Source organism: Onychomys torridus, chromosome 16 (genome assembly GCF_903995425.1).
Source record: "Onychomys torridus chromosome 16, mOncTor1.1, whole genome shotgun sequence".
NCBI lineage: Eukaryota > Metazoa > Chordata > Mammalia > Rodentia > Cricetidae > Onychomys > Onychomys torridus.
This window is the reverse complement of record NC_050458.1, coordinates 29,931,571-29,950,642: the sequence shown is the minus strand read 5'-3', so window position 1 is coordinate 29,950,642 and position 19,072 is coordinate 29,931,571. Positions and strand designations below refer to the sequence as shown.

Genomic DNA, 19,072 nt, shown 5'->3' with positions numbered 1-19,072 from the left:
GGCAGAGGGTGAGTCTCTGGCTGTCCCTCCTCGCCATGTCTGTCTCTGCTTGAGAATCAGAGGCCTGGAGAAGGCACTCTCTTTAGCAGAAGTAACACAATCTAACACATGCCCCTACTCATTGGCTGTGCCCCTATGTCCTATAGAAACATAGTCTGCTGTGTGGGTCCAGCCTTGTCCAGGCAAGAAGAACCCTTCCAGGCTCTTTTCCTGCCAGAACTACAGTGTCCCCAGTGCCCAGAATAGCCTGGGTATCAGATGACTGAAGTCCCCCTCCGGTGTTGAATTCAGCCATCTGTCTCATGAGACTTCTCAGGCAGGCTTGTGATGAGAAAGCAAAGGGGCTAGTAGGGAAATGCAAGATATGTGGGAACCCCATGACCGTGGAAGTACTTACCTGCTTTTAAACAAACCAATGTGGATTTTAACACGTACATATAAGTGATAAGGAAGTAAGGACAGAACCTGCATTAGTGGCCTCCAGGAATCACCTCTGACCACTGAGACCTAAAGTCCATGTACTTTTTTTTTTTTATATCCTGCAGTCAAAAGGCCTCCAAAATAAAGGGTAGAGTTGTTTCTCTTCTGGAAATCTTTTTAAATACAAAACTTTTTTTTCAGTAATTTTTGGACTGTGCCTTCATATTCATCCCATAAGATAGGTTGACATCACCCCCCAGTTCATGGGTAAGGAAATTGAAGCAGAGAAGTTAAATCATTTGTGTAAGATCCCAGATTGATGTCAGAAGTGGCATTTGAACTCATTTCTGAATCCATGGCCCACACCCTAGTTCACTGTTCCGAAAGATGCCCGTAGCCTGCATGCTACTCATGACTAGCTAATACTCACTGCTCTTTCCACAAAATCTCAGCCCATGGCTTCTAAGATGGATAACTGGCCGTGGCTTCTCCCACTGCCTCCCAGCATCTAACCCCAGCCTTCTTATTGCCTCTGTCTGATACCCCAGAACTTGTGCAAGCTGCAAATTCAAGTTGTGTAGCAGGAAAGGAAAGGAATAAAGCTGCTTGTATATTTTTGCACAGTTGCTTCCTCTTAGTACTGTCTTTTGGGATTTTTCCCTAAGCCTCCTTTCTCCTCTCTGCACACTAGCCAGCCTTTGCCTAGCTATGAAAATCACAGGATTCTTGTCAGTCCACCACAGATGACTTTCCGACCAGGTCTGAGAAGTCGCCTTGTAACAGAGAAGTTGAGGTAGTTAGCCCGCCAGCCTCCCTCCAGCAAGGCCATGTTCCAGACACAGTGTGGGAGGTAGGATTACAAAGGCCTAGAAGGAGTTCCTGTCGTTGGGGTACCAGTTCATTGACTCTGTCAGTGTAGTTCCCGTCACATTCCGTCAGGAGACTGGAGACCAGTTACCATTTGTGTCATGTTTCCTGCAGTCCAGGGCCGTGCTTATAACCCACAGCTTCTCTTCCAGTGCTCTCTGTTGTAGTGGGCACAATTGTTATTCCCATTGTAGGCACGGAGATGGAGGCTCAACAGAGTAAGAAGCATCCTCCAGGCTCAGTCCAGATCAGTGGTCCACCTCAATTTCAGAAGTGTACTTGTACGGCTCCCAAATCTATTCCCTTAATTTCTCCCCAGAAGGGGATGGGGGAATCAAATCAGCCAGGGAGATGTTCTTTTGATGTGCAAGAATTGACCAAGTGTGGGAGGGGACAGGCCTTGCAAGTGAAACAAGAGAGGCAAAGTTGTAGAGGCCTACAGGCATTTTCTTTGGAGAACAGCAAGTCACCTTGGCCAAAGAGGAACATTAAATGAGAACTTTGGATATCCAGGCCTGTAGGTGTGGCCCACCGCCAGCCTACCCCGACCCTCACCTGTGCAATAGCAGAGAATGACCACAGAAGAGTCAGGGTCCTTCTCCTGCTAATACCAAATCCCTTCTGCATAACTACATTAAATAGTCATTTCTTGGAAATGGTTTTGCATAGAAAGGGAATTAGTGGGAAAAACATCTTATTGCCCAGACATGGTTGTGGCTCACAAAAAGTGTGGAAGTACAGGGCTTGATATCCAGGTCTGTAGGTTTGACATGCAATACGGAGCTGAAGAAATGCTTGCCTTGAAGGAGATGGCCACTGAGGGTTTCTTGAGAGGTAACAGAGATGTCCTCAGTAGTAGGCCATGTGCTAGTGGAAACATCAAAGGTTAAAGGGTGTCTTGTCACCATTACGCAGCAGTCAGTTTGAAAGTCACGGGTGTTGTCAAAACCAGTAGAGTTTGCTTCTGCTTGTCCAATTGTCCTGGCATTATAGAACATTCTGCCCGGGAGGTCTGTTTTCGGCTATGCCAGCCTCTCCGGATGGAATAGTTTTTGTCTGGACTGGGAGGAGAGTCGGTGGTTAGGAGTACAGACTCTAGAGAGGGCCCCTGGCCCTGTGTCTCAGTGCTGACCCTTCGCCTGCCGCTCCCCTTGGGCCTTTGTTTTTCTTCATATGTAGATTGGAGGAGGTAATTATGTCATTTCTCATGAGAATGACTATCTGCAGATACTTGGTAAATACCGTACTTGTATTAAGTACTCAGTTAATGGTAGGTGTTGTTACTTGTGTTACTGTCAGGGTATCCTAGGGGGTTATGTAGAGCCCACAGCTCTGTGGTCAGGAGTCTTGGCTTCATCATAGCTATGGAACCCATAGCAATTCATAAGCTTAGCCTCTTGTTTCCTTAACTTTAAAAGAGGGCGAAGATGCCAGTCTCGCGTGTTGTGCGGAATGGCAGCTGACAGGAAAGAACCCACTAGACAGATGTTATGTTGTGACATGAGATTGGTCGTAGAGTGGAAAACAGTGAAGTTCCATCCTCACACCCCCCCCCATCCCTGTAGGATCCCCGAGGCCCAGCTCTGCTGCACACTTCTCCCACCGCACAGCATGCCAGAAAGCCCCCGGTGCTGTGCCCATCCTCTGCCCACCTGTACAAAGCACACAGCCATACTCCTGGGCTGCTCTTGTCTGGACACCGCCCCACTAGAGATTCCCCTACCTCCTCAAGGTGCCATGTCCTCTCTCACCAGCTGGAGTTTGGGATACTGTGTCTTCATTTTCGTAGCCCCCAGCCTGACTCTGTCTCAACCTACTGTACTAACTCATTCCTTTATGTAAACCCCCTGAGCAGATCCTAAACCCTGTGAAAGCGGTAACACAGTCGTAGCTTTTGTTCTGGCCCTGCATTCCTGCCTTGCACATAGTAGGTGCTAAACAGTGTTAATACTGAGTGGGTACTGACTATGCAAGTGACCATAGTGTAATAGCTGATTGTCAGCAACACACACACACACACACACACACACACAGGCTCACACTTGGGAGTTGAGCGTGTCATCCCGGTCTGGTAACTAGCCTCTTAGATGAACTTGACGTTTTATTGATTAATTCAGATCCTCAGTCCCTGTGCATCAGCAAGTTCCTATGATCTTAGAAACCTACTGGGAGGCAGGCCACTCACCCTGACATAGTCCTTGCTAGCAGGACAAACATCAGTCTGGAACACTGCTTGGTCTTGTTTTAACACAGGAAGGACATGCTCCTCTGACTGAGGTCTTCTAAGGCTTTCTGGAACCTGAGGGATGCCGGTCCATTTGCCAGAGTCTCTCTCATGTCCGTGTCTGGAGATGTAACTTTTGCCTTTCTTGTAGGTAATGATGTGGGCCCATCCTCTTCAAGTAAGACGACAAACAAGTTTGAGGGGCTGTCTCAGCAAGCAAGGTGAGCCACCGCCCTGCCTTCCTCTCCTGTTGTGCTCATAGTTGCTGTGGGCAGACTAGACTTAAGCTTTGCCTGCCTTCCCAGCTCTACTCAGGGTAGTCACTGGCAGCATCGGTTAGGAAGAGAAAGTGGACATCTTTGCTCACTTCCACATGGCCCCTCCCTGCTGGGCCCCAATGAAATGGTGTGCCCTTGCCTTCCTACTGCTGAGATTAAATGTGTGCACCACTGTGCCTGGCCTATTTCTGACCTTTTAACTGCAATATTTTCAAGTCTAAAGATTTTTTAACATAAGAATGAGGCTGGTGTGTGTGTTGAGGGGAGAAGGGTTTTTTTGTCTGCTTGTATGGTGTTTGCTTGTTTGTCTGTCTTTAGGCTAACAGCAGTGTTCCTCTCTCCCCCTCGCACTGAGTGAGGCACTTTGGAAGCTTTCCTAAGGATGGAAAGTTACCTCTCTTTCCTCCAGAGGTGCAGTCAGGAAGCAGAGAGAGCCACCTCCACACCAGGGAAAGAGAGAATCAGCTGCAGGTGGGCAAGGCTAGCTCTGAGTGTATAGTAAACATGAGAATAAATCAATAAAATTGTATTTCTTTTAGAACTGTTTTTAGTCCTTTTAACCCAGTGAGAGCAGCCCAGTTACCATGGCCCTACGTAAACGGTGGCTCTGCATTCCTTCACTCACCTCCAGCCTGACTTCATCCTTTGGCTGCAGTTGGACCGGTCATCTGTGGAGGGGGGGCAGAGTGACATAGAAAGTTCTCACAGAGCGTGCATAGGCAGGATCAAGTTGCCATTTGGCCTCTCATCGAGTTCTCTCCGAGCTCACCCACCCAGAGCACACCAGAGGATGCCCAGGCACTTGCAGCCCTGGTCCCGGAGCTTCCTGAGGGGGCCCTCTGATCCTCTAGACTTTGGCTTTACCTGTGTTCAGGGGTGAGTAACTAGTAAGGACAGCTGTGTCTCCCCCAAGAAGATGCAAAGGCAGGACACGAGAAAAACACAGTCAAGAATGGGAACTGAGTCCTCTCCTAGTCACTGTTTCTCATGTCCCAGTGGCTTCCTCTGAACATGGCTATCCCCCCCCCACACACACACACACACACACAGACACAGAGTGGATTGCCCAAGAGCTGGAGAGAGCAGAGCATCTAAGAGCCAGACAGAAAGGGGAACGCATGCATATCCTCTTCTTTGACTCCCTTTGGTTGGTAGTTAGGTAGACCTAACAAAGAAAGGCCAGCCAACCCTTGGGACGTCAGAAGACAGGAAAGAGGCCTGGGGTCAGGTCCAGCCCAGGCGCTTGGCAGCTCTTACTCCTTGAATACAAGGTGTCCTCCAGGTCCCCTGAGGAGCATCTCAGCCTCTTGTGAAAGGAAGTAGTGGCTTCCAGCTAGCAGGTGTCGCATTTGATTATTCAAACAACGCTGTGCAGACTGGTTCCAGGGTCTTAAGTGTTTCTTCCTCTACTCATTTGCATATCCTCCAAAGAAGCCCTGACCAGGGGAGGACTGGGGACATGCCGTTGATAATACTCACACTTCATTCTGTTTTTCGGGAAAGGAGGGTGGGATGAGGGCTGCCTGTGGGGTAACATGAGACAAAGTACTTCTCTGTAGGGCATCAAGGTCACAGTGTGCAGAGTGTGCACATGATCACCTCCAAACAGCTTTGAAATGAGGGGCTTGACTTTGCTTTACCTTTCCAAGTACTTACCCATCTAGGCCAGCCAAAACATAGAAAGTACACTGTAATCTTTTATTAAAGTATCTTTTATGAGGATTAGTGGGGTGTGTGTGTGTGTGTGTGTGAGAGAGAGAGAGAGAGAGAGAGAGAGAGAGAGGGAGAGGAGAGAGATGGAGGAGCAGCATGCTACAGCAGGGCTTGTGGAAGTCAGAAGGCAAGTTTTGTGGAGTCCGATCTCCTCCCACCTCTATGTAGGTTCTGGAGAGCTGACACAGGATGCTACCCTTGTGTGGCTACACCTTTACTCTCTGAGCTACCTCTCCAGTCCTAGTAAAGAATTTGAGTCTGGCCATGGTGGTGGCGCACGCCTTTAATCCCAGCACTGAGGAGGCAGAGGCAGGTAAATTCCGTGAGTTTGAGGGCAGCCTGGGCTACAGAGTGAGTTCCAGGCCAGCCAGGAGATAGTGAGACCCCGTCTCCAAAAAAGAAAGAAGAAAGGATGCTTGTGGTCATTCTGAGATGCCTTCAATTAATTTGAATTGTAGATCACTGTTGAAATGATGGCACTTTTAGATGCTAAACAACTGTTATTTGTTAATCAGCACCAGTTCTGCTAAGACGGCCCTTGGCCCGAGAGTGCTTCCTAAACTACCTCAGAAAGGTAAGATGCCTCCAGTCCATACTCACATGTTGTAGAAGTGTCACTGCCTGTCCTGGGACAGTACCCTCCCTTTGCTTCACTGATCTGCCCCAGGTGTTGAGAATAGTACAGAGTAGGTGCCTGACAAATACTTGTTAAATGAAGAAAGTAAATCTAAGTCTATCTAGCAAATACTATAGTTTCCTTAAGGATATAACCCTTTTTTCAGAAGACCCATTCATTACTGAACCTCAGGTACCATTCTCCCAGTCAGAAACCTGACCAGAGACGCCGAGGAACCACCACGGCTATTCTACTCACGAGTCATGAGACCTTGGGCAAATGACTCATTGACTTTACCCACTCGGAGTCCTCATCTCTAGTGGTGAGGTTGTGTAAGGACAGGGTGAAGTCATGCTTCAGATGGCCCCTCCCAAGGCGGTAGCAAAGGCAGCCTTTCCCGGGATAGCATCTGTCATGCAGAGCAGGGACACCTGTGCCTGGGAAGCACAGGAAACCAGTGTCTACAATGCGGCTGCTCTGCCAAGCAGACACTTGGCTCTCTGACCAACCTTCTGAAATCCTGGCCATGCTTTTCACTTCTAAAACAAAACTGTCAGCCTCTTACTACCCCACAAACGAGTGCACAGAAAAAGCTCTGCTTGCCTTTAGAGTCATGAAGCCCCGTCTGAAGCCCCTGCTTCATTAGGTCCTTGGGAAAGCCTCCAGCCGGCAGGCCTGTGTTAGATCTGGGTAAATGCTCAGAGGAGCTCAGATGGCACCAGGTTGTCAGTGCCCATGGTCAGGGTCCACAGTAGAACTCCCTGTCCCAGCCCAGTGCTCCAGAGCCTGCTTCAGTGGAAGGCAAACTGGAAGTTAGTATAGAGACATCAAGATGTACCACTCTGTTGGGCTCTTCTGTCAAGGGGCATCCTTTGGGATGAGGATGTACTCCTGCTTAGGTAGCAGAGTCCCAGGAGGCTACTGACTGTGGCGCAGGAAGGCTGGCTCACCCAGTCTGTCTGTCTGTCTGTCTGGGTCAAAGTGGTGATGGTTTTCAAACTTTGCCCAGAGTGCAGCCCCAGTCTCTGATGTCTCCTGGCACTGCCCAGATTCTGCTCTCTGTTTCTCATACATTACCACTGAATCCTTCTACCTGCCTCTCGGCTTACGTCCTCTAGATTCAAACCCAAAGGTTCTTAGTCCTTAGACCCTAGGACCCACCTGTGTCTGCTGCCACTCTGCCCTTGTTCATGTCTCTTTCAGACCTTCTAAACCAGTGTTAGTCCAGCAGGAAAACTCTCCCTGACATTCCCTGTCCATACTGCACTGTGATCAGTGACTGACCTGTGCGTGCTCTGGCCATGAGGCAGGGCCTGCAGAAGCAGTCACTGACCGTGACCTCATGCAGTCCCCTGCTTCCCAGTGCTCCTCACATGTGCCACCCTCCAAGTTAACCCCTTCACACTATTAAAAAAACTGACATAGGGGACAAAATGGCTACCTATAATGCCAATTGATATACCAGGAAAATGGGCCCAGATTTTCCAGTAAATTCATTAACTAATAGTTCTACAATATGATAGGACACTTGGCCTGCTTTATGCAGAACAAAGAGTTAGTATCCATTTCAGGGCCTTGGGCCTGTCTGCTTCCTGTTAATTACTGTTGGCTCTTACATCATTGATAAAATAACTAAATGATAATTCCTATCTGGGTACCATTAAACTGATGGTTATTAGATCCAAGTATAAACCAGTACCCATCATAAGAGTGAAGAATTTGACCCAGGATACAATTTCAGGGAGGGGGTGGGCAATGTTAGACCTAAGTTAGCCTGTAAGTCCCACCTGCCCAAGGACCAGGTTACTTCCTGGGGATGCTGGGAGTTGTAGTTCTTGGAAAATAATACCAAAGCTTCATAGGAAAATACAGTGGCCTATGGGTTTTGTCCATGTAAGCTCACAGGTGCTTCGGGGCCACTCAGCTGGAAAGTTTCCAGGAGTAGTCCTGACCAAATTCTATTGTAGTTAGAGTTTTCCTGCCTGGCCCACAGTCAGGACAAATCTCTCTCACCCACCAGGCCCATAGACGCTCAGAACCAACCAAGTAAACACATAGAAACTTACATTCTTTAGAAGCTGTATGGCCGTGGCAGGCTTCTTGTTATCTACTTCTTCTATCTTAAATTAACCCATTTCTATTAATCTATACTTTGCCACATGGCTCGTAGCTTACCAGTACCTTATCTCTTTCTTGTCATGGCGGCGGCTGTCAGTATCTCTCCACCCAGCCTTCCACTTCCCACAATTCTCCTCCTCGCCCCACCTACCCTATCCTTCCTGCCTGGCTATTGGCCAATCAGCACTTTATTTATTTTACCCAGTCAGAGCAACACATTTGATGTACAGAACATCCCACGGCAACCCCCACTTTCTCTGTGTGAATATTTTCACTGTTTGAAATTTCTCCACAACAAACATGCTAAAAATGAAGGAAAAACAAAAAACTATAATGCAGCCTTCCAGGTATTCTTTACCCATCTTCCACTCTGAAGAGTGTTTCCCTAGGCCTTTGATTCCCTGCTCAGAACTCCATGTCATCCCACATATCATGTCATTTCATATGTGTGCAATCCAGTCATTATATCTAAAAAAAAATCACAAGTTCCTTCTTCTCAGTTGTCTCTTAAGTGGTTTTTGTTGTTGTTGTTTTTACAAATTATAGGAATAAGGATTAAAATAAAATATTCACAGTTGGTCTATCTCTTAAGTCACTTGAAGTTTTTCTGTTTATTCATACAGGTTTCGTTGCAATAGTAAACTGACTGAGGCTGGTAACTTTTTGAAGAAAGGTGGCTCATTTAGACTCACTGTTCTAGAAATGTGAAGTCTCGGAACTTCATTTGATGATGTCCTCGTTGCTGGCTTGGGACATCACATGGCTAAAGACAGGGAATGTAGCTATGTCTTTGTGCTCCATTCTTAGAAGGCCACCAAGATCCGGTCATGGGAGCTCCACCCTCATGACCTTGTCTCACCCATACTGCCTCGGAGCAAAGATCACATTCCACATGTGGAGTTGGGGAGACTCTGGGGTCGCATCAACTCCAGCCTGCATCATGCTTCCTCCCTCAGTGCTTCAGTACCCATAGCTCTTGCATTCTGGATCTTGGTGTTTGCATCCCTGTGTTCCTTCCGCATGTTTGTTCCCTTCTCTTCTGGGTTCCTGTCAGCTGACAGCAGGACCTGAGTCCAGATCCCATGCAGGTTCGACCTTTGGCATTTTCTGAGTCATGCTCCGTCAGTCTACATTGGAGGTTTGTAGCTGTTCGTGGTCTGAACCAAGGCCCCTTCCTTCCTTCAGTCTCGGCCTGAGTCCCACGTGAGACACTGATGCTTGGATCCCACTTGTTCGTTCTCAGTGCCCAGTCCCTCTGCCCCAGCTTCTCGGTGCCACCGTAACACTCTCACAGCGCAGACACACACGGCTCTTTCATCACCTCTTCTGTGCCTCCCACCTTGTCTCATCTCCGGGCCAGGGGCCACCTTGGTTCACAGTCCTGGACCACTGACAGGTTCTTTTTAGGATGAAATTCTATGATCGTCGCTGCATTGGGAGTGTTGGGTAGCAGCACTTAGGCTTTGTGTTCCCCATAAATGAAGATCACAGCAAGTCCTTCTCAGCCCTGCTGCCGCGGGGAGCCTCCACCTCCCCCCCACTTTCTGCCTACTGCAAATTGAAGATTGCCCAATTATATGCTTCCAAGAGAGGAATGTAATTGGTCTAGCTTTAATTTCGGTTTTGTTTGGGGCTTTCTGTTTTGTTTCTACTTTCTAAAAAACATTTTTGTTGCCTTCATGTATGCCTATGCACCACGTGCTTGCTTAGTGCCCGTGGAGGCCTGAAGAGGGCCCTGGATCCCCTGGAATTGGAGTTACAGGCTGTTGTGAGCTGCCATGTGGGTGCTGGCTGGGAATCAAACCTGGGTCCTCTGGAAGAGCAGCCAGTGCTCTTAACAACTTAACTGGGCCACCTCTCCAGCCCCTACCTTTACTTTGTGAGCCATGCCACGTCTGCTGGAACTCAAGGAGTCAACCCATGAGCAGGGTTCCCTGAGCTTTATTTCCTTCGAGAGGGCCATGGACAGGCCAGGAGCAGAAGCAGTCTTGGGACAGCCGTGCAGTGGACAGCACTGAGGCGTCTCCTCTTTCTCCTTGCCCCTCTCTTCTGAGAATGCTTTTCTAAATGCACTACAGTGTCAGGCCAGCATCTTTGGTGGAGCTTCACGAGCACACACTAAGTACCCCACTCCATACCAAGAAAAGAACCAGAGTTGTAAAACTAGAGCTCTTATTTGGCCTCAAGGAAACCTGCTTAATAACAATGATAACGTTACTCCTTGGAATACTGATGCCTGTCATGTCCTCACGGAAAAATTTTTGCATCAACTAAGTCATGTCATCCTCATGATAACCCTTTGAGATAAGAGTTTTAGAAGTGAGGAAATTGAAATACGAAGAGGTTGTGTAATTTGACCAAGGTCACACAGAGGCATGGTATCTTAGTTATTTTTCTATTGCTCTTGAAGAGACACCATGATCAAGGCAACTCTTATAAAAGAAAGCAACCAATTAGGGGTATAGTCACAGTATTAGAGGGTTAATACATAATCATCATAGCAGGAAGCAGACAGACATGACTCTGGAATAATAGCTAGAGCTTTACATCCTGATCCCTAAGCATCGGGTAGAGAGACAGTGAGCGTAGTGTGTGCTTTTGAAACTGCAAAGCCCACCCCCAATGACACACCTCCTCCAACAAGGCCGCGCACCTCCTAAACCTTCTTAAACATTTCCAAGCGTTCAAACACATGAGCCTATGGGGGCTGTCCTCAGTTCAAACCACCACACATAGTAAGTCGGTGAGCTGGAGTGCTTGAGAGTGTCACAGGTTTAAATTTCAAGTTCATACATTGACGCTGGATGATTTTATAGACAGTGGCATTTTCCAGAATTTCCAGTAGACTGCATCTGTTAGAGAATAGGAGGAATTGACCTAGAAACTCTCAAGCATATTAAGTGGGAAAGTCAGTTTTAGACAAAGCATGATGTAGTAGTGCGTGTGATGTGACAGTCCATGTATGTGTCACCAGAGTTTAACGGGTTGCCATGATGGTGGCTGGGCAACAGAAGAAACCCCTTGCCAGTACTGAGTGAGTTGTGTAAATAAAATGAGGGGAAATAAATACAGCTATTGAATTGATTGGAATGTCCCTTCAAAAGTAAGTTCGTACTTCTAATGAACTTAAATAACATGGCAAGTGCTTTTCCTAAAATAGCATATTTTAAAAGTTATACCTATAGAGGAATCTAGGAGAGCCTTTGTGTTGCCCGTTCACCCTTGTTCACTCGTGAATGTGGTGTCAAAAAAGGCATAAAGTAATGCTTTTCAGCCCTCACTTACCCTGGAGTTTGGTTTCTTGGGTGTAAAGGCTGTGTAAAAAGTCTACCGAGAAAAAGAAAAAAGAAAGAAAGAAAAATCTAGGAGAAAAATACATGAAATATTTAAATGACTAAATATGGTGGTAGGTTGACATCCAGGAGAGTTTTCTCTTTTGTAAGTCAGATTTGTTCTTATAGTCTTATACTTCTTGATGGATGTGGCCATCTGGCACTGACTCAGTAGAAGCCCAGAGGTGTGAGTTGTAATGTAAATGCTTTCCGGGCTTCCAACTCTATCCTTGCCTGATGGGCCTCGGGCTTGCCCATCCCCAGTGCATACAGCAGGGCCGTGTTTCCCCTCTTCCAGGCCCCCACTCCAAGATGGTTTCTCTGTGTAGCCCTGGCTGTCCTGGAACTAGCTCTGTAGACCAGACTGGCCTCTGCCTCCTGAGTGTTGAGATGAAAGGCGTGCGCCACCACTGCCCGGCTAGTGTTTGCTGTTGATAGTGTTTGGCCTTTTTCCATGGCTGTGACACCCTCCGCCTTTATTTCGTCTATACCATGACCTCCTCTCATTATCCTTTCCCACAGTGGCACTAAGGAAGACAGAAACCAGCCATCATCTCTCCCTCGACAAAGCCAACATCCCACCTGAGGTTTTTCAGAAGTCATCACAGTTGGCAGAGTTACCCCAAAAGCCACCACCTGGAGACCTGCCCCCGAAGCCTATGGAACTGGCCCCTAAACCCCAAATTGGAGAGTTGCCACCTAAGCCTGGAGAACTGCCCCCCAAGCCCCAGTTAGGTGACCTGCCCCCCAAGCCGCAGCTCTCAGACTTACCTCCCAAACCACAGATGAAGGACCTGCCCCCCAAGCCACAGCTGGGAGACCTGCTGGCCAAGTCCCAGGCTAGCGAGGTCTCCTCCAAGGTGCAGCCACCCTCAGAGGCCACACAGAAGTTACACATGGGGGATCTCTCCCCCAACGTGCAAACCAGAGATGCCATCCAGAAGCAAGCATCGGAGGACTCCAATGACCTCACACCCACCCTGCCGGAGACACCCGTACCACTGCCGAGAAAAATCAACACGGTGGGTGGGAACCAGTGTCAGGCTTTTCTGGCAAGGCCCATTGCACTTTTCCTTTCATGGTGCTGGGAACAGGACCCAGAGCTGTGTGTGTGTGCTCTGTACTCAGCCACTAAGCAGTATCCTCAGACTCTGTTGCAGTTCCAGAAAGTGGTGATGGGGTGTATGTTTAGTAAGAGAACAGTGGCCCATACTCTCTGCCACTGATGGAAGCATTCGTGGTGGTATGGAGCCTGGTGGCTACAAGCCTTTGGATCCCAGCTGGCATGCTGTGGGACCTGGCTTCAGTGCCTGATGCAACTGCCTAGCTAGCAGTGTACTTGCATTCTCTGAGCCTGATTCCTTGGGTACAAGAAGAGCCTGTATGATACTAGGCTCAGGGGCAACAGTGCAGTGGCCAGCGAGCAGTGTATAGTGGCCACATAGCAAACCCTCAGCCATGGGGTCTCTGACTCACAAGCTGTGAGGGTTGAACTTCACCCACCCCTAGGATCAGTCTCTGTCCCTTCTCTCTGTATTCCCCCCAGAACCAGAGGGAAAGCCCAGAAAACCTCATGGGTGGGGTTTTGCAGTGGTCTCGCCATTCTATTATTTCATGTAATATGTCCCACTCTACAGATTAACAACTTTATTTTTATGTGAAATTGTTTTTTTTCAAGACCTCCCACAATCTTTGTGTAAGTGTGACACTCCAAAAAGCACTCCAGAATAAGGTAGAGAACCAAAACTCTTTCCACTGTCTCTGACATCTCTGTTGGGTCATCGTATTGTACCAGTGTCGCACATCAACACTAAAGATAGGTCAACAACCTATCCTCCCATGGACTTGAGGCCACCATTGTTGGTTTGCTGTTCTTCCAGCCTTCCTTAGCACGTCTGACAGATTCTCTGGGCTTTTGATATGCATAGAACACCAGTTCCTGATGCCTGCCTTAGTTATAGTCTCTCACTTAATACTCACCATTATCAGTGAACACATTACAGGCCTTCTCAATCGCTCAGCACTGAGATGGCCATCTGCTGCGATGGTTTTGGTCGACCTTCCAACCTCACCAGCACACATACCCCAGCCCCTCCCCCAGGAGCTCAGGAAGGGACTGGGATCATCAGAGAAGCCAGGGATAAAGGAAAAGACTCTTGGCCCAGAGCACTTAAAGACATAACTGGCTAGGGCTGGAGCCATGGCTTGGCAATTGGGAGCACTGGCTGCTCTTCCAGAGTACCCAGGTACAATTCCCAGCAACCACATGGCAGTTCATAAATTGCCTGTAACTCCAGTTTGAGGGGATCCGACACCTTCACACAGACATAAATGCAGGCAAAGCACAAATGTGCATGAAATTAAAAAAGAGGTAACTTGCCATTTCTGTTGCTAATAATCTAATTAACTGAGTGCTAACAGTATTCCGCAGAAGGTACTGTCTCTGTTTACACCTTCCTGTCTTCAGAGAACTCAAGTCCAGCCAGTAAAAGTCCTGGTCGGAATGACAACTGCTTAGACCCAGGCTGTTCCCTGGGTTCCCGCCGTTTGCATGAGGCCCTAGGAAATCCCCCTGTGCTGTCCATTCAACATGCAGAAAGTGCAGAACTCACGCATTTTCACAGCTCTTGCCATCCTTTCTCTGCGAGCTGATGCTGGGGGGGGGGGGGGGGGACAGCAGAGGAATGAGATCTCCTCGTGCATTTGGGGAAAGCTGAATTGTGATTGTTACCTGCATTGGTTGTCCTCTGCCAAACGTTACCTGCTGACACCGGCCAGAGGAGGGGCTGTCATTGCTGAGAATGTACAGTGCCCAGGGAGCATGTCAGTCTTCTACACACACATGTGCACGCATGAGGAATACCAACACTTGAGAAAGTCAGGTCAGGTCTAGGCAAAGAGAAATCGCCTGCCTGGGTTTGCCCACCTTGTGAAGTGCTGTTCTGTTTCTCCTTTCTTTATTTGCTCTCGAGTCGAACCTGCTTTCTTCATTCTAGGGGAAAAATAAAGTGAGGCGCGTGAAGACCATTTATGACTGCCAGGCAGACAACGACGATGAGCTCACATTTATCGAGGGAGAAGTGATCATTGTAACAGGGGAAGAGGACCAGGAGTGGTGGGTATGTACCCACGTCTGTCCGCTTTAACCTCCGTCCCCCAACTCTCCACTCCGTAGGCGGGTGTGAGGGTCCTGCTAGGTACCTAATTCACCCCACGGCCATTTGCATTTGCTCTTCTGTCTCTTAAGTTTATGTTATCAAAAGACAAAGTTACTTTGGAAGTGGGCCAAGCAACCTGACGGGAGTGCTTTTCCTGGGCAGGATGAGCGGGGGTACTTAGAGGTACTTCCTTGGACAGCAGAGCCAAGCCTGCTCCCAGTGTGCACTTGCTAGGGCACCACCTTAGGACAGTCATGTCAAGCCTGAAGTCCCCCGATGGTGTCAGTTGCTAGCCCTGTGGACTTGAACCAAGTTCATCCCATCTGTAAAGCTGTTTCCTCTGACAGAAACAAAATGGGACGGAGTCCTACTTGACAAGGCTATCTAGATCTCACTCCGTTGTCTGCTAATGTTACCACGTAGAGCCCAGGGATGGTTGGTCCTAGTCACTGCTAAGAAACCAGTGACTCCAGCTGAGACTCCTGGGATGTTTCAGTAACGTGCCCAGGGAACTTCTACGAGCCGCCAGCCCAACACACACCCTGGTAAAGAGGTTAAAATTCTAATACTGGGAACTCAGGGAACCTTCTGAGCACAGAATCAATTGGTGAGAGAGTGAGGCCAGGTTCTCCCATACTTCTCAAAGGAGACCGGTAACGTGGAGGCCTGGGCACAGCTCTTGAGCCCACAGCACATTCAACAGCAGGTACTCATCGGAAGGAGAGGGAAAGCGGGGACCCATCCCGGCTGCCTCTGCCCAGCCCTCTGATGCCCGCTTCTGTGGATTTGGCGGGCACTGGCAGCCAGTACACATGCTCTTGCTGTAGTCCTTCTGTGCGGAGCCCGTGACAGGATGCCTTTCCGTGCAATTAACATTGGTCCCATTGAGGTAATCAGGGAAGTTTTGTAACCGTGGCTTGCAGGTTTATGCTGCAAACGGTAAAACGGTCGTCGGCCACTATCAGAACATTGACAGCGTCTGTAGTAGCCCCGAAGGCACAGCAGCTCTTCTATGTGCGGTTTTCCTTTTCTTTGTTCAGTCTTAATTTTAATTACACAAGCCTGAAGGAGGGACCTTCTTTTTTTTTTTTTTCTTTTACCAAATTTTATAAGTAAGAGGCTTATCAAGGTTTGTCTGGGGTTCCCCATGGCATATGCACTCATCAGAGCATCGAGCATGGGCACAGAACCTGACACCTGCAGGGGCCTTCCTCAGTAATTCCATCTCAGTGGTGCCCTGAGATCATGCATGAGTGCCATGCTCTGCAAGGCTGCACTTGCTCTTCTGGGGCTGCCGCCTTGCTGCGTTGTTTATCATTACCGAACACTGTGTGTTTGGCCGAAGGGTAGGGTGGGTGAACTTGGTGCTACCTCCTGTCTAACTACTCCTTTCTCCTTGCAGATTGGTCACATCGAAGGACAGCCTGAAAGGAAGGGTGTCTTTCCAGTGTCCTTTGTTCACATCCTGTCCGACTAGCAAAAAGCAGAACCTCCTGTCCGTCCGTCCACACCCTTCATGCCAGACCGCTGCCTCCATGTAATCCTGTATACAACATGTATATAGCTGCTGTTACAGACCAAGAACTCATGGAAGGGCCACTCAGGAGGGGAATATAGTATGTATTGTAAATATCCTGTGGTCTTCTGCCTTTACCAGTGTTAGGGTAGCCTCGGGACCTGGTGCGCCTTACTGGTTTGCCAAAAGCCATCCTTGGCATCTAGCACTCACAGCTCGCTCGCTCTCTCTCTCTGTGCTGTTTTACGAGCAAACAAAAACCAGGAGTCTAGGAACTGCTGGTTTTCCAGGTGAAGAGTCTCCAGCAGCTGTTGAAGGGTGCAGAACTGACTCTCCTAACAATGCAGTATTCTCAGTGGCGTTATTGAACATGCAACATTAGCAGAGGTGGGTTCTGTGCTCCAGGCGGAACTTTTTAAGTTAGTCCCTGGCCTGCCAGCCTGTAGTTACCTGTGTACACAGTTTACAGCTACAAAAACCTACTTTGGTATTTATTACAGAAAAGTGCTCAGTTAAATGTGTTATTCCTTCAGCAAATACTCACTGACACAAAATCCTCTGCAGCATTTTACAGTGTACACAGCCTTGTACAAGTTTAGATGAGTGGATTTGTACATCTTATGGCGAGTGCCCACCCCTGAGATATTACCTCATTATGCAAAAATTAACATATCCTTCATGACTATTTTGACAAAAGCTTAAAACTACGTCTGATGAAGTTCAACTTTCAGGAACCAAGGACTGCCAGAAAATATCCACCTCTACATTATGCATGCATCTAGAAGCTTACCCGAATTCTGCCTTTTATAAAGGAACGAACAGTATGAAGAAGTGAACTGTACATTTTTAAACTTGATTGCCATTAAAGCAGAAGTTACAAGATTGCAACAATCCTTGTTTCTGGTCACTCATTTGGCCTTCTCCAGAGTGTTTGCACATCGCGTTGACACAGCACCCCTCAACTGTTTTCAAGCGTCCAGAGTGTCAGTTTCAAATGATTTTCTTCATTTCATTCTTGATTAAACCTTTCCTATTCAAGAAGCAAAATTGTCAAGTCAGTCTTTTGAGTTTTCTAGTGCAGAATTGAGGTGCTGATGCCAGGCTTTCTTTTTCTCCTCCATCCATTCTCTTCCTTCACCTCCAGTTACAGATTCATTTTCTCGTGTGTAGACACATGCCCTTCACGTCAGTTTATGCCCGAGCTGTGGGACGCTGCTATGAATTGCACTGTGATAAAGCTCTCTGCAAGCCATCTCTGTCTGTCTGGCTATCTGTCTGTCTGTCTCTGGTTTGTTGTGGCCTGTGTTTTCCTTTGTTTTGGTTTTTCCCCTCAGCCCATTCAGTATATTACATTTCTGTCTTCGGCTTCAGTCCGAATTTGGGGAAAAAATGCTGTAGTTGTTTGTACTTCTGGGTCCAGGACTGTTCTGATTCCAAGGTGTGTGTGTTGTCCTTCTGGAGTTACGTTTGATTGAGTTGCTGTTTGGACCACAGAACAGAAGACAAATATTTTTTAAGCAGATAACCTCGGCGATGAATGAGAAACCTGGATCTCACAGAAGCAGAGCTCCCACAAAGCCTGTGGAAAGAGCCCTCTCATGGCCACAGTGCTTGGTAAATACTAGTTTAGTTTTTACCCAGAATAGCCACCCAAGAAATAAACCTTGCATGACAAACCTTCAGAATACTCTATCATCTGTTACTGGAAACTGATCTTAAGCAATTGCTTCCATAGTGTCTGGGCACCTGTGCATCCCCACATCAAACCAAGAGCAAAAAGGTACCAGTCAGCATGCTAGTGTGCGTCCATCACCCAGCGGCCTGTTTTAGAGGCCAGACTGGTTTTAGGAATGTGGTGGTTACCCAGTGTCCCAGTTCGTTCACACATTCTTAAGATGCATTGAAGTTGCATTTTGGAGGTCTAGGCTGTGTTCTGCTGACCTGAATGTAAGCTGGTTCTCCAACAGACACGCTCCATCTCTAAAACGCCGGAGAGTTCTCACGTCCTCTTCTGCTGCAGACACTCACACAGATGTGTGTGCATACCTTTCTTTCCTAGTTTCTGTTTGTTTCCTGTCAGGACTTTGAGTTCTCGCTACTCCATTGTACTGTGGGACATAGGAAAACTAGGTAGACCTTCCTTTGGCAGTCTTGTTAAGTTTAAATCTGACCTTGTTCTGGAACCTTGATGAGCCACTAACTACAGTTTTGTACATGACATCATATTTTGAAGGTATGGAACCTTAAGAAAGAAAGCAAATTCATTCCTTTTTTTTCCCCTAGAAGGGAAGAATTATGTCTGCAAACAGTGTGTCTTATTTTCCTGTTGGACAGCAATTGTTATTTATTTTTTTATTGCCTGCTACTTGGACATGGTATATAGGAGCCCTGCCGTGCCTGCCACTAGTTAAATCCCACATTCCTACCTGGGAGTCACCACCAAGCATCAGTACACTTTTCATTTCACATGTATTTAATGTGACAGTTTCTCAGTACTGTATGTGTTAATTTCTACTTTTTTAATATTTAAAATTGCTTTTAAATAAACATATTCTTAGTTGATCCCACGTATCTGAAATCAGGCCATTTTGTGTGTTGTCCACTACTTTATTCACTGGGGGAAAAAATGATCTGCTTTGGGGGTGGAGATGGGTAGCATCAGTCATCTTGTGCCACAGCTCACTCTAGAAACATAACAAGGCGTAGCCTTCCAGGCTCACCTGAGTCCTCTCCCAGTCCACCTTGTGTGAACTTTTCATGGGGGAGACAAACATCTGTTCACCCCAAACAGGGCACTAACGGCAGACCGAACGGTTCCTCCAAGTCTAGC

General features: G+C 47.7%; 1 protein-coding gene and 1 non-coding gene across 11 annotated transcripts in view; both read left to right on the top strand.

Annotated features, from left to right (window-relative positions):
* The window catches only part of Asap1 (ArfGAP with SH3 domain, ankyrin repeat and PH domain 1), a 309,763-nt gene extending 290,959 nt beyond the window's left edge, over positions 1-18,804 (top strand). For all 10 annotated transcript variants that reach the window (XM_036207548.1, XM_036207547.1, XM_036207546.1 and 7 more), the window contains 5 exons: positions 3,663-3,732; positions 6,018-6,076; positions 12,091-12,590; positions 14,565-14,687; positions 16,129-18,804. In XM_036207548.1, the coding sequence (XP_036063441.1) occupies positions 3,663-3,732; positions 6,018-6,076; positions 12,091-12,590; positions 14,565-14,687; positions 16,129-16,203 (827 nt within the window). In that variant the 3' untranslated portion in view covers positions 16,204-18,804. The remainder of the gene's footprint in view (positions 1-3,662; positions 3,733-6,017; positions 6,077-12,090; positions 12,591-14,564; positions 14,688-16,128) is intronic.
* Positions 11,435-11,564, top strand: LOC118597521. The gene has a single exon (XR_004946827.1). It is a non-coding gene; the product is annotated as a small nucleolar RNA SNORA13 (small nucleolar RNA).
* Positions 18,805-19,072: the final 268 nt, after the last annotated feature.